Below are 16,155 nucleotides of genomic sequence, written 5' to 3'. Positions count from 1 at the left end.
ACCACCACCCCACCACAAAACACACAGAAAACAACTAAAGACTGGTTCTGTAGTCAAACAGCTACAGGAATCATAAACCTGCTTTCCTCAATGCTGCAGAACTCCCAGGGCTATTTCCCCTCCCCCACACGCATGCTGTGGGCTCAGATCTTTGGATGGGTGGCAAGTTCACGTGTCATGAGAACATATGCATGATTTGGCTAAGTATTTCTCACTCTAACAAATATGAAACATTAGACCTATATCTTACTGCATAAGGCCCTAGCAGGTGGAAGTTGCTTACTAAATTCTATTCTTTAGATGATGCTTTGACATCTTCATTGCTGACAGTATTTTAGTTATGTTTTCAAAGTTGAATACAGTTTAAATTCTTGAGCTGCTTCTAATTCTACTAGTTTCATTCTTCTACCCCCTTGGAAGAAGTCATTCCTCTTACATAAGGTCAGGCTTGCTGTTAATATGAAACTTGCACCAAAGTTGAAAATAATAGTTTCTGACGCTCTGAATTTGTGATATCACGTCAGTGTCACTTGGCCAAGCATGATTTTGTCAGGAATGTAGGAGACACTATAGCAAGCCTTGTAACTTAGTTCAGTATATTTTTTATTTCTAGAACTGTTGTTTTTTTGCAGAATGTCAGGTTGTACCTGGAATGAACGGGTTGGAAAACCAGCACAATGGTAGCCCTAATGCTAGCCCTCTGCTTTGGGTTATGATGGGTTTGAAGCAGGTTCTCAGTCTGCATGTTTACTTTCACACAGTTTTCCTTCATATACAGAAAGAGTGCCAGCAACTTCTCTGTTAAGTAGGGATGGGAATATTCCCAACAGTCTCGTCTGCACTGAAAAGTAGAGGAGACCATATTTAGTTTGTCATGTATGGCTTAGAGTCCATTGAAAAGAAAGAATAAATTCAGTTCGTCAGTGATAAGATATTGCCTCTCTTTGAAGGCAAACAGTGTGCTGATACTTACAGTGCATCGTAGCCTTTGTGTACCCACTGGACTTTCATTTGCATCTTGATTTTTACATTTATACACGGTGATGCATGCACAAGTAGAGATTGTCCAGCTATGTGAAAGGGTTGCCTTGTTTTGGATTTTAAGTAAGGAGTATACTTTGGAAAAAAACTTCCTTACCATTACTGCCCAAGGCATTAAACAGGTTCAGTACTCAAGGCATTGTATATGCAGCACAGAACTGCCATGCTGTGAACAGGTCATTGGCTTGTGTTTTTCATTTTCTTAACTAAAATGCTACTGCAATATGAAACAAAATTTACCTTGGCAAATCTGCTGAGATCCACATCCACATTCTCTGTCCTGTAGTTCAACCTTTCATATTAACTGAGTAGATTGCTGAGAATTTCAAGCAGAATGTGAACAGTCTAATTGCAGAGGATTTTTTCATTTGGGGAGAGGAAAAAGGGTTGTTATTGTTTCATGTGTGAGAATACATTTTCAACTGTGTCCTTTTAGGTAAACAGTCTTAGCAGTCTCCCTCTGTCAGATGCATCAAATACAAGTACTGTTCAAGCATCTGTTTTGTGCTGTCAGATGTGTTTGCTTATATGATGCTAATTTCTTGGTCTTCTGTGGGCAAACAGAAGTGTGCACACATGCAAGGAGCTTCAGTGTGTGAACTTAACAGAGAGAGTGAGAACATGTGTGCGTTCTCTATGCTGAATTTAAACTTTCCTTAGACAGTTCTGATATTCTTGAAATAATTGAGTTCTTAGGCAAATTTCCTATTCCTGTTTTAAACCTCAGTGAAACTAGTTTTGTCCCTCAATATACTGCTAATGGGCTGTAGTCAGCTGGAGCTTTGGCATGGTGGTAATAAAATGACAGCTACTTTAGTATTCTGAGCCATTTAGGTGAAGGTAAACATTCCTCTAGAAGGGAAACGGGATAGAGGTGAACTAGAGTTTCTTCACATCAGCTATTGCTTATAATTGATCCCTAACTAGAATATTAATTGCATACTTCTGCAGCAAAGGAGAACCCATTTCACATACTTTTAGGTCCTGAGCTCCTGAAGGCAAAGGAGGGAACCTTAAAGCTTAGAAATAAAATTTTAAAAACGAAGGAGAAAAGGCAAGTAATTTTTTTCCTTTTGCACAGGCTACAAATCAAGTCCAGATGAGCCGCACAGCAGTAGTTTGTCTCTGTATGGAAGCACTTCTCCCTGTGGGTAGATGGGTGAGCTATTACAGAATTTGTATTAGGAATCTGTTTCTAGAAAATGTTATTTATTGTAAATGGTAATGTATTGTAATTGGAACCATTTCTGACCTGAAATTATTACATTTATGTAACTACTAATAAAGTTTTGTCTCTCCTTCTAGCAATTTGTCAGGTACTCTTTTAGACATGGTATTCTGTATTGGAGTCAACACTGAGGTCAGGCTAATAGAGATATGTTATGTATCATAGCTTATGTCTGTACTCAAACATAAAAGCAATGCAGTATCTGATCCCTTTCCTTCCTACTGACAAAAGCAAAACAGTATCTTTTTTTCAGAGGTAACATAATTCAGTACATCAGAGAGCACAAGAAAAATTTACTGCAGTTCACAGCACAAGTTTTCATGTGGCGCTTGTCCTTACTTGGTTTATTTGGCTGTGCGTAAGTATTTACCAGCTGTCCTACCAAGTGTGGTGGTTTCACAAGTTTTGTGGCTTATTCTATAGCAAATCCAATACTTGAGTGTTTGTAAGTAGAGTAGCTGCTTTGCAGTAATCAGAGGTGGCAGCATGCAATATAACCCAAAATTCTGCTATCAGCTAGGGGCAGGTTATGGGGCCTGTTTCTGAACTGGGAAAGAAAAATCCATGCATCAAGTGTGCATGAAGTTTGTGCTAAATCATGATAATAAAAGGTAATATGAGATACAAGTGTTTTTCTGTAAGGAAAAAACATAACACCATAAAAGCAACTTTAACTGGTTATATGGTGCTACAGTCTACATGGTACCTCTTAAATTCATACTTGACTTCTACAAGGGAATACTGGCTGCCGAATGAACTGATGAGATGATAGTGACCTTTATTGAAAAATGGGATCTGCCTGCTTCTTACTGCACTGTACATTTGGTAACAGCAATAGTCTCCTCTTTGAGTAGACTGATGCAAGCCTCTAGACTTGTGCAACAGAAGATAATCAGTAGTGATTCCTAAGTAACTTAAGCGAGTTGTGCTAAGTAGCTTCAGCATTCACTGATGAAGTAAATAAACTGCTAAATGCTCCAACCAACTTCTCACATCTTGGAAGGTCCTAGGCAGAGAGTTTTGACATGGAAAACACTTTAAACAAGTGCTAAAATTTAACTTGGAGCTTCTGAACACCATACTTATACCTTCTCCTTTAAGATGTCTCAAACCTTCCGTAAGCAGTAGGGCTAGAACAAACAGCATAAACAGTTATACTTACAACTTGGACAGTTACTTCAATGCCAAGTCAAAGCATGGAGCTTCTTTTACGTACAGGATTTCCCAACTCCTGACATGTGCATGACTGATTTAAAACAGTAAAAACCATTTAAACTGCTGTTTATGTTCTGTGACTTCATCATGAAAGCACACTTAATCATAAAAGCATAAAATGTGTCTAAAAACACTAGTGTTTGGATAGGCAGCAGAACACTAGCCTGCTTAAAAATTTTCTTGATCTTGCTGACAAGAGATAATGTAGTACAATCTGCTAGCTAACTGTAAGCAAAATTAAGTACTAGAGACATACTTCTCAGTAGCACTCATTGTCTGTCTTTAATGGTACTGGATCAGTGTTACCAGCATCAAGAGCCTCCTTCGCATGTAACTTTGCCAGCTTAGCATACCAATGGACAGGCATTACCTAGAGTGACTTGCCAAAAAAAAGGCTTCTGCCTTGGAGATAATTTCTGTTGGAGATAATTTCTGCCTATTTAAGCTAAAAAAGTTAGTATCTAGTAGAACAGGTAAACATAATTTCTTAAGAGCATTACACAGAGGTGACAGGCAGTGGGGGTCAAACAACAGCTGTTTAAAGAGTAACATAAGAAAATGAAATGAAAATTGGCCATGACTAAGTCAGGGTGGAAATCAGAAGACAGTCTCTGAGGCTTCAAAACTGTATTAACTAAATAGAAATAAAAAAAAGCTTCCAAAAATCTATTCTAAATATTAATAAATGAATAGTTCTCTACTTCAAGTAATAATATCCTGAAAGCAGGGAAAGGCAGTCTGATCCACAAAGCCTGTATCTTGTGCTAGAATGTTTGATTTGGCATAAAAGACTTGCATGCAAAATGACCGATGGCGTATTAGTATGTTAGTGTCATCTATTTGATTTAGATTCAAGGGACTGTAAGAGGATAACCAAAATCTTACACCTCATGAACATGGGGATGCAAAGAAATGTCTTCTTTCCAGTGCTAAAGTTGGTAGAACAAAACAATTCTATGGAAATCTTAGACTGAACTTAATGTGGCTGCTGTCAGCTTCTCAATTCAACATTCAATAAGGTAACAAATCACAAAATCCAGTGCTTTCACAGAAGTTATTTATTAACTGAAAACACTTTTCCATCACAGTTTTAATACCCAGAAATTGCTAAACTATTCACAAATGTAAACAACATAACTGAGGTGTGAGAATTCAAGTATACCTTTTGTTGAAGAATCACAGCTTTTGCTATGAAGACAACTTTAAGATTATTCTGTGCTTAACTGATGTAGACCTTACACAAGGATACTATGCTGGAATCCAACCACAATCCAATCTAGACAAAAATACTTTTAAAGTTTATTACATACCTTACCTTTAATTATGGTTTGTGCTTGTTATCAGGCATAGTAAAAGGTATTATTTGCTAGAAAAAAATGGTAAACATTAATTTTAACAGTGCTATTCTCAGAAAAGACATCCAGTTTTTAAATGCACCAATGCATCAGATCAGTAACTTTGCAGTGAATAGAGCAGCAGGTTAAAGAATTTATTTTTCAACTGCACTGTCATACATCAGTAAAGGAGAAAACTTTAATTTTGACCTTATACTGCGGTTCACAAGCAGACACATTTTAAGTCCGTGCAATTTCAACAGCAGATACTCTACCCGTGTACAATACTTATAAATGTGCCTGTATCACTGTATTGTGGTACCCAGGCACCAAGTTATGACCACCTTCTACCTAGTTACTCTTTCCAATAAGGAATAAACACGTACTGTCAGCCAAGGCTGGCAAACAGCTTCCTCTTCCACAACAGTGTATTCCCCAAATGAAGGCAGCCTGTACGCTCAATAGTGTAAGTTTAGAAATTGGCTGTAAGAAAGTTTCTTGCAACTAGTGTAGAAATAGGCCATCCTTTTTTTTTGTTCTTGACAACAAGCACATATGCTGCAACTGATAACACTATTAAGTTCTCAGTATCTTAACTGTGCATTTTTTGGTGCATTGGAAATGACTGGAAGGGCAGTAAGGTGTCCTTTAAATGCCCTTTGATTGGCACGATGCACACACACTCTACTGACAAATAATGTGTTCCAGACCCATCTGGTCTCAAGTATCACACAAATATAACCGTAAAAAATATTTAGAAATAATAAGTAGCAGTCAATGCTACCTTATGTGCGCTTTAAACTCCCCCCCCCCGTGAAACTCAGTTCCAGCTTGGTCGTGTGTTGTTCCCCCCTCCCCACCCCATCATCAAGTCTTGTGTTACCTGGTACCTCTTTGCCTGATTGGATAAAATATCTTAAAATATCCCATTTCACAGGGTACATTCATTAGTGTATAGGAAGAAGAGCTCTGTTGCCTTCTTTTAGTTGTTTTTAATGATTAATGGGTAAAGCCTCACCAAGTAACATTAACCAACGCAGGAAACAAAATCTATTCCCTTTAGCCTCTGCAGTGCGGATTTATTTGCCAAATTAACATCGTGCATTTTTAAAAGTGCTTCTTTTGACTGCCATTTAAATAATGCTTAAACAGCATTTCTTATTTCATATTAAGGAAGCTTTACATCATCTTTTGAAGATGACAATGTAAATAGTGAGGTGATGTGTAGAAGTCTCCCCTCTAATCACTTCTATTTCAATCTTTTTAATCTCTATTTAAAGGTCACAAGTTAGCCAAGTTCAAAGGTTTTTAAACCTTCCTTTTGGTTTGGTGGACATTCACCTGTGTAACCACATTACCCAATTCAAGGCACAAAGCCCACAGGAACAGAACCATCCATCTGCTTGTGTTCTTTGGAGCTGGTAAGTAACATTCCTTTAGACATTAAGCAACATTTACATCTGTAACTGTACTTCTACCCAAGGAGAGACATGTTCTTTTCATGGAAGGGAGTTTATCTGTATCATCGTGTCACCACTTGTGCTTCCTTCACACAGCCCTTACAGTGTTCCCTTACAATTCTGCAAGTTATTCCTGTAGGTAAGCATCCCATCTTCCTCCTGCTACTCACTAAGCCAGCAACAACTTGCCCTGTTGCCATGACCACTGAGGATCACAAACATCAAACAAGGGCCATAGTTGATCCCAGGTGTGCAAGCTGTTGCACCCAAGTTACAGCTCTTTGCTCAGAAGCCCAAAGCTGAACAGGTGGCAGTTCTGCAGCCAGCATTAACATGCCCTGAATAAGCTGACCGTTTGCCTGCATGGATGCATAACTGTAGCTAAAAGCAACTCCTCACCTTTCATAAGCCTCAGGTTCTCCCACAATTAAGACACACCTGCTTCTAAAAGGTCACATAACCACATTAGAAAATGTGAGCGAGTACACAAAGCTCTAAAGGGAGACTGCCATCTCCAAAGCCCCCGACATCCACACTGAAACATTAGAGGCAGTAGAAAATGGTGGTCTAGTTTCCCCTTGCCACAGACTATGATCTATTTTCATTATACACAAGTTTCCAAGTCCCCCCAGTTACACAGGGGTAATCCAAGAATAATAAATGTGCATTCTTCCCTACTCCTTACTAAAAATGATGGACATTGTGATGACATTGCTGAAAAACTGAATGTATGAATACAGAACATGTAAAAACATGGCAGCACAGAATACTGTAAATATCTCTACACATACAGAACAGGGTTGCTTAGTTTTAGAGAAGGTAGACATTGCATTCATACATATTTCTGGTTCAAGAAGCTTATTCTACAGCACTCTTTTCCAAGCTGTTGGGATTGTGCTTTCTGAAGACTTTTATAAGCCTCCAAAGCAGACATATTTTATTTCCAAGTATTCATCAATGCCGTATTTTGAACCTTCTCGCCCTAAGCCAGACTGTTTTACCCCACCAAAAGGACTCTCCACTGAGGAGACTATGCCTTCATTAACACCAACCATTCCAACTTCCAGCTGTTCTGCAACTCTCCAGATCTGAGCTGGATCTTGGGAGTAGAAATATCCTGTCATGCAGACACACAGATACAGGAATGAAAATTAAAATCAGGAAGAATAATTGCAGAAGACTCTGAAAAAAAGACTTACTGACATTATGTCTGCCATTGCATTAAAAATTGTCATCCCATAACACTAAAGCTCATAAAACCGCAGAAATACATTTATCTGACAGAGAGGCATACCTGCTAGACCCACATTAGCTGCATTTGCTATAGCAATAGCTTCTGCTTCAGTCTCAAATCTGTCAATATAAAGAGAAAAAATACAAATGAGGCCTGCAGTTCACCTACCATCTTGCTGACTTACTAACAAGAAGCAGCCTCATCAAAAATAAAAAAGTCAAGATGCATTTTTTCCTGAAAGTGTATTTTAAAAATCTAATTTAATTTTCCCCTTGCAGCAATGGAGGAATTTCTACCACTTCTCTTAATTTAAACTGCAGTTAAGTAGTTCAGATTGCCTTTATCCTCCCTAGATACTGGTACCTAAAACATTTCCTTCACATGTGTTAGTCCACCAATTTCCCCAACTATGCAAGCACTCCGAACTACGAGAGAGAACCGTATATTCTTCCATCACATTCAATTGCTCTGGACAGAAGCAGGGAAGGTTTCAAGAAGAGAGCTCCAAGTCATCCTTCATCAGAAAAATTTAAATCCTGCCTCCTCCTTTGTAACACAAATCATGAAGTTGGTGAGGGTTTTGCTGCTATCCACCCTTGCTTAACTACTGATGCAATTTAAAAGAAAATAATTTTGAAAACATTGCACAGTTGCTAAGATCTGGTCAAGAGAAAGAAGTGAATGAACCACATAGCCAAAGTAAGTTTTCACATGTGTACTCCAGTCTTACTACAAAACTTGTATGATCGTACAAAAATATCTTTTGGTAAACTGTCATTCAAATCTTATTTATTCAAAATAATCTTTTATTGTTTTTTTTACTTGCTATTTTTAATGTGGAAAATTAATAATCTTACTTGATAACTGGTGCTAAAGGGCCAAATGTCTCCTCTTGCGTGCAAAGCATTTTTGTTGTGACGTTACTCAGTAATGTTGGCTCAAAGAAATTCTTCCCCAAGCTGTGTCGTTTCCCTCCAGTAACAATAGAGGCTCCTTGAGAAACTGCATCATTAATGTGTCTCTCTACCTGAGGCATGCAAAACAAAAATCTCAAAGTTAGCATTTAGGAATTAACAAGTATATTTTCCACAGAAGAAATAATACTCTCCAGTATTAAATAGAAGATTTTGAAGAGAGGTTTGTACTTTGCAGAAGACCATTTGCAGTATTATAAAAACCTTCAATTTCTCTTGAATTTTTATTTCTCTCAGTCTGACATAACTTCAGAAGGATAAATTATGAGTATGGCCCCAGTCTCACAGATATTAAAGATTCATCTTTTCTGCTGAAAGGATTACATCTAACATGAGAAGAAATCTTTGCAGGACTAAGTATACTTGGTATCCATGATCAAGCACTATGAGAACCAAAAGTACATGACTCATTTAAAGAAAAACAGACAACTTTCAAGATGGTACTGGCAAGAACATTTTCCACACCCTACATCTAGAATTAATTCAAAGACAAGAAAGTAATGAGAAAACTGAAGTAGCAATCTCCACCTAGAATACTGTCCTTTGAAATTACAGACGAGCAGTTAAGTGACTATATACAGTGCTTGATTTTTTTTTATATAAATGTATATGATACACACACTAGATTTTTGTGATGCACAGCGGGAAAGCATGAAGGAAAGAAATGAAAGTATTATACCCTTTGTCTTCCAAATAACTTCAGTATTTAACTTAAGTATTTTCATATTCTATTATTTTATAGACAGAAAGAATCTAGCAGCATTCAAGTATAATGGGATTCTAACCAAGCCTGCATATAACTGAGCTGTAGTATCTTAAAAAGTATGAACCACATAATTTAATAATCTTTAACCTTAGGAAGGGTGAAATATTCTAGAAAATGTTATTTATTGTGATTTGAAATAAAAAATTTCCTGGAGTCACAAATCATCCAAAACAGAAGACCCAAACCATGCACGCAAGGTTTCAAGTGATTACAACATCCAGAGCTCTGGTATTTTTAACCTCAATGTGTTATTCTGCTTAGCTTTTGCCAAACAGGCACCATTCTTCAAAATAAGTTGTCATTCACAGTGCTTCTGAATTGCAGGATCACCACACAACTCTCACAGTGTATCCACTTTCAATAAGTGTTCTAGAACAGCTAGGAAGTAATCAGGAAAAATCAATTTCTCCTGAAGGAGGAATTTCTTTTTTCCCGTTAATGGAAATTGGGGAATGATACATTAACTGGCCACACCTGTTCATCTATATATACACATGCACTTGGAGAACAGAAAACACTTCCAGCCACACTGCAAATACATCATAACAAAACGATGAAAAAAATAAAATCTAAACCTAAAATTACTTTATGGATCATAAAAAGGAAATTAAAATGTCAAAAATTACATCTTTTATTTATACCTTCTCCACTGCTTTTTCATTAATTAGTGGCCCTTGGGTAGTTTTTTCATCAAATCCACTTCCGACATGTAGTTCTCTCTCTATAGCTTTAGCAAACTTTTCCACAAATTTGTCATGGATTCCCTTTTGCACCAGGAAACGGTTTGTGCAAACACAGGTCTGAAAAGAAACATGGAAAGGAAAAACAAACAGTAGTTTATATTGTATTTATTAATGATTCTTGCCTTCATGCCACAGTATTGGGTTACTACAGTGATCTGTCCTCTGCCTCTTCATCATCCTAAGGTGTGACCTAGTTCTGCCACTTCTTTCTTCACGCCACTCACTTTAGAAATACAATTTCAACAAATACGTGTGTGAAATATGCCATACTGCTAAACTGAAGCTATTCACACTGGGAAAAGGGTTTCTGAGTTCTGTGGACTCTGATACATGCATCAGCCAAGGTCCAGAAACTGCAAGAAATCCATCCTAATTACAGACACAGAATGCTGGACTGAGCAGCAGAACTTCAAATCACACTTGGTGGTGTGGGATCATTTTTTTCTAACTCCTCCATTAACTGAGTCTGCGTTTGCTTTCTTCCTTGAATTTGTTCAGCGGCCTACTTATTTGTGCTACCCCTTTGCTCTGACTGCATCCTATTTTAATTGCTACAGTCTCTGAAAAGTAACAGCTACTTTATCCCTCTATGAGGCTATCAGAGGTGTCTTTTACGTTAGATCTTGTCCAGTCTGTGTCTGATCACTCAGTGGTCCTTGTCCACATTCCAATCTATTTTGTTTCCTTTCTTCCCACCCCCCCCCGCCCCACCCCGCGACCAGTCTTATGTTTTCTTCTTGTGTTATTCAAGCAACATTTTCTCAACCAAATGACCCCCCAGTCCCACTGAAAACTTGCTGCTTCTCCAAAGCTGGAGTTCATCAACTTCATGTTCACAGGTAGGGAATATTCATTAAGGCTGGAACACGCTCCACACAGCCCTGCTCAACTGACTGTTCTGGAAAGTAATGGTCTTAACATATTTTTTTACTCTAAGAAAGATACATTTGAAACAATGTACACTTGAAGCCTGTTTCTCACTTTTTTAAACCTACTCATTGTGGAAAAATCTAGCCATCCGTCTCAACTGATTTCAATGCCCTTAACTCCTGCTGGGTGCTTTCAGAACACAAAAGACTTGAACACACAATGTTACAGATAGAAACACTTATCGTGAGCCTTGAAGCCATTATTTTAAGAAACAGCTAGGCACATGTTATAAAATACAATCCTGAGAACAGAGGCCAGATGGTGTCTTATCACAGCTCTAGTTCTCTGATTAATGCTAACAAAGCACATGACAAAATGCCTTATCACTTCTCACGCTCTTGTGAGGGGTCCTAGTGAACCTCTTCCTTCTCAGTGATACTACTGACTGCCATGTATGTTGTGAAAGTACATGGGATTTTAGTGGTGTTATTCAGACTTGCTGATAGCTGGCTTGAGTGCCCAAAGCCATGTGTAACTCCAGCATCTTTCTCTTCACAATGAAGGGTTCTCTGCTTTCGTTTTACATAAAATAGCTTATTTACAGCTTAAACTGTATGTACAGCTCTTCACTTTCCATAAACAAGGACAAAAAGGTTACTCTTACCTGCCCTGAGTTTCTATACTTAGAAGCAAGGGCTCCTGCAACAGCACGGTCCACACTGGCGCTGTCAAACACTATAAAAGGAGCATGTCCTCCGAGCTCCATGGAAACTCGCTTCACAGTGCCAGCTGCGTGTTTCAGCAGTATCTGTAGGCAACAGAGGAGACACGGAAATCTGTACCTCTACCACATGTGAACTGTGAAACCACAGATGGAAGGCAGTGAAAAACTAACTCTGGCAGGGAATTAATCTGTATCTTCTCTATAATGCTAGACCATCTGTTTTGTCCTATGACAAAAACAAGCACTAATTTCCTTCATTAAAATCTTCAGAGATTAAATTCTGGCCAAGAAATAATGAAGAGAAGGATTTACATCAACTTCAGTTGAGATCAGGCTTTTATACATTAATACCGTCACTCTTGTTTGCTTGTTCTTTCCTTTTTTGGTAATAAAAATCTTGACTACTCTTAGAAAATTTTTCCAAGATCTGACAGAATTTAGGATTAAGATTTGACTTGATAGCAGATTTTTTTCTTCATTCTGCAGGCAGCCATCCCATAGAATTCTATCATCTTCTAGCCACACTCTGCAGTTGTCACCATCTCTCATGAAATCAGTACAAGTAAGTTTATTGACTAAGGTTGATAGGAGAGATTCAAGGGCCTCACTTCTCTAATACTTTCTTTCAACTGCAGAAGCCATTCCTGAATATTACCTTTGAAACTCAATTTCAGTGTTGTTGTTAGTGTGTTGTCACCTTATGATATGAAACAAGAGCATCTTATACAGAACTATTCACTTTATAATTTAATAAAGGTCAATAATGCAGAAGTTGCACACAGGCAACCTTCTGAAGTACTGACACTAAAGTAAGCAAGCAGTATCTCAAGAAGTACAGAATTATTTGGACAATCTATGTATAGATGAAGGCTCTGTATAAAGGTACACACTTTCCTCATACTTTTCCAGTATAACCACAGCAATATCTTCAAACGTATTCTATGCACTTATGTACCTTTCCGGTTGCTGTGGAGCCAGTAAAAGATATTTTGGCTACCAATGGATCAGTGCACAGAACTTCCCCTACAGCTGGCGTCTGTTGTCTGGAACAAGGAACAACATTATACACTCCTGCTGGAATTCCAGCCTGGTTTGCAAGCTGCAACAGAAGAAATACAAAATTTGCATTACCAGTGCATTTTGTATGAGGAATAGTCACTTAATGTTTGTTCATTGTTTTGAAGAAACCAGTCTAAGTCAATGGAAGCCAAAAGCGTGCAGCACAACTAATAACAGATGCCACGGTGTCAAGAGAGTAGCTTTGCTCTGATTTAAGCTGGCTGTCATTCAAATTAACCAAAGGAAAGAGCTAAAGATGTTTTGTGTAGTTAAATGGCCGCATCCTCTTTGAGGCTCTAGACCATATTAAAGGCAACTTTCAAAGATTCTTGCTAAACTAAAACCTCTGGATCAATTCAGCCAACTTGTCCTTCCTTCAGGCATCAAGTTGGCCAAGGTTATCTTTGAAGCCCATCCGACTCCCCACTTACAGCTTCAGTCCATTGCTCATGTAAAGCTTAGCCTAAAAGCTCACCTCCCCAAGAGCTAATGCTGATAAAGGTGTGTCCTCTGCAGGTTTCACTACCACCGTACAGCCAGCTGCCAGAGCTGCACCAACCTTCCGAGTAATCATCGCGCTGGGGAAATTCCACTAGGATGAGAGAGAAAAGAACCGTCAAACTTGTGAAAATGTTGTCTCCTGGTTTTGCAGAAATAGCCAGCATTTTCTGTAATTATGCGATAACCTAAACAGACCTGCACAACGTGCTTTGTCCTAAGCGAACACTACAAAGAAGCACTGCCAATCCAGGAAGCAGGGAGTACAGGTAGAAATTAAACTTTACAGGGGTGTTTCCTGGGCAGGAGGAGCCATAAGGCCCCATGCTGCGGGCTGAGCGGAAAACCTTCATATGATTTGAAAAATTCATGTATGCTTACTGGGGTTATAATGGCTGCCACTCCTACTGGCTGCTTCAGCACCAGGATTCTTCTGTCTTTTGCAGATGCTGGAATGACATCACCATAAACCCGTCGAGCTTCCTCCGCAAACCACTCCAGAAAGGAGGCAGAATACAGGATTTCCCCCTGTGCTTCTTTCAGAGGCTTCCCCTTTGATTAAATCAGACGGAAGATACATTGTAAGTGGCAGACTGAAGCGATAAAAACAAATTCAAGTCATTTCAAGTTTCTGTTCTTTTCAGAGTACTTTGTGATCCCACTACCATGTATACTGCAGTCTCCAAAAATGATTGTATGATTGCAGCAGCAATAGTTGTGTGGCTTCAATATACCATCATTATATAGTCAACATTTTGTATGTTGTGCCTGGATTCATACCTGCCGAAGACAAGGAGCTGGAATAGCAAATGTAGCATGTGTTTGTTTACCAAGTCTGCAGCTAACTGCTATTACCATTCCAAAGAAGATGCAAATCATGGCAAACCAGTTACACTTTTATGCCAGGGACGTTTGTTTTGAGGAGTATTACTGTGGACTACCTTGAGGTCTGATCCCATGGACTGAATGACCACTACCAGCTGGGACACTACAGAGGAGCTGCTTAAGTATCTTCTAGCATGGTTTTATCCAAAAGGATACATCTGTGAGCTTCCAGACTGCGCTGCCATGTAAACCAAAGCACACTGAGTCCAACTTGGAGGCTTGCTTTAACAGTACTGCAATTTTTTTTCTGAGTCAGTGAAACTGATAAAACACAAACGTTCCTGCCATAAAGACCACAGCTGAGGTTGATGTATGTTGTTACACACCACAAAGCACAATGTGGGTCTGATTTCCTCTGGATTGTTAGGTACTATTGTCATCAAAGTAACGCATTGTATGTATGCCAGAAATAGAAAAGTCTGAAATGTTATCCATTGACCTAACAGAGCGGTGGCTAACTGGTGAAACGCATACAGGGTGCTTTGCCGGCTGGCCGTGCTACTTTATTTCAATGCAAGCACCCCGGTGTTACGCTTCTAGAACGGCCGAACGCTAACCCAGGGCAGAACCCACGCTGACAGCGGCAGCCGGCACCACGCCGCTCCCCGGCAGAGGCGGCCCCGCCGCCCTACTCACGTTCTCGGCCGTTATGATCCTCGCCAGGTCGTCCTTGTTCTCCATCATCAGCTCGTACCATCGGCGGAGGCGCACGCTCCGCTCCTGGGAAGACAGAAGGCTGCCATGGCCGCCGGCGGCAGGGAGGGCGCGGCGCCCGGGACGAGCTTCTCCCGGGGGGAAGCGAAGTCCCGGCAGACCCCCCCGGGGCGGACTCGCAGCCGCCGGGGGACGGGCGGCCCTCGGGGGACCGGCCCTCCCCGCCCCGGCCGCCTCCTGCCTCAGGCGGCGCTAGGAGCCGCGCTTCGGCCGGGGCCCCCTCGCCACCCAGGCGGCCGCCATCTTCCGCCGCCGCTCACCTTGGCGGGGAGGCGGCCCCACGCAGCGCCGGCCTCGTACGCGGCCCGCACGGCCGCCCGCGCCTCGGCCGCCCCGCAGTCGGCCACCCGACTGAGCTCCGCGCCGCTGGCCGGGTCCTGCACGGGGAAGACGGCTGGCGTCTCCAACCAGCAGCCGCCCACCAGGCCGCCCCGGCGCACCAGGGCGGCAGGCAGCGCACAGCTGCCGCGCCGAGCCGCCGCCGGGCCCGGGGGCGGCTGGGGGAGAAGGAGGAAGCGGCGGGCAGGGGCGGCGGCCCGCCGCGGCAGAAGGCTCGCCATGGCCACGCACCAGCAGCAGGCGACTGGGCTCGGGCCGAGCCCGCCTGACCCGCCCCGGAGGAGGAGCTGCGGAGGGGCCGGGCCAGAAGCGGCCTCTCGCTGGGGCACAGCGGGGTGGGGCGCCGGACGGAGGGGCTCGGTCTGTCCTTCCCTTGCGGCGGTGGGAGCCCGTCGGTTGGCGGCCGCTGCTTCCCGGACCCGCGTTTCCGCAGCCCCATAGCGACACACACCCCCGCTCCGGAGGTAGAGAGGGGGTCTTGTGCCGGATGGCTTGGCTGCAGGAGCACCGGCCCGTGGGAGGCTGTGGTTGTACCGGGCCGGTGGCTTTCGCCTCTGGGCCCCGAGGTGGCGGGGGTCGGTCTCTGGCGTGAGGGCCACGGGAAGCCCCTGCCCGGTGCCGCCATCTCGCTGGGCACCGGCGTGGCAGTGCCCTCCTTACCCGCAGGCTGAGCAGGGGCCGGGCCAGGTTTGCATGGGGATGGCTGGGAGCCGCAGCGTGCCCAGCCTCCACGCTCGGACAGAAGTGGGTAGCGATGTGTATGGCAGGAGTACTCTCATGATTTCCCCCAGTATATCGATTGGGCTTTCAGTCTGGATCGTAAGTTGCAGACGTATGTATGCAATGTCCTGTCGGCTCACCATAGCTTGTGAATTCGTATCACCCGCAGCTCTGGAGCTGGTATGTTTCAACGAATACAGCTTTGGCAATTGGCTTTAATTTTTTTGTGAAATCTGTCGTAGCTGTTGTAAGGCAAGTGCATCATGAGCTGGAAGAACTGTGGGAGGATGCTCTTACTTGCCATGCCTTTGTATGTTAAACAGAGCTCACTGGCTGCTGTGCAGTTACACT

At 41.8% G+C, this 16,155-nt stretch overlaps 1 protein-coding gene across 1 annotated transcript; it reads right to left on the bottom strand.

The window, feature by feature from the left end:
- Positions 1-7,189: 7,189 nt before the first annotated feature.
- ALDH5A1 (aldehyde dehydrogenase 5 family member A1) lies at positions 7,190-15,523 on the bottom strand (the record flags this gene model as incomplete). The annotated part of the gene is made up of 10 exons (XM_081996789.1): positions 15,006-15,523; positions 14,668-14,751; positions 13,528-13,698; positions 13,124-13,240; positions 12,545-12,688; positions 11,530-11,673; positions 9,894-10,052; positions 8,370-8,539; positions 7,573-7,631; positions 7,190-7,395 (listed from the first exon to the last, which is right to left on the bottom strand). Exons 1-10 carry the CDS (start codon positions 15,303-15,305, stop codon positions 7,190-7,192), a joined length of 1,554 nt encoding a protein of 517 aa, XP_081852915.1. The 5' UTR covers positions 15,306-15,523.
- Positions 15,524-16,155: the final 632 nt, after the last annotated feature.

Source organism: Phaethon aethereus (assembly GCF_964289735.1).
Source record: "Phaethon aethereus genome assembly, chromosome: 2".
NCBI lineage: Eukaryota > Metazoa > Chordata > Aves > Phaethontiformes > Phaethontidae > Phaethon > Phaethon aethereus.
The sequence above is the reverse complement of the archived record's forward strand: the minus strand, read 5'-3'. Positions and strand labels throughout refer to the sequence as shown.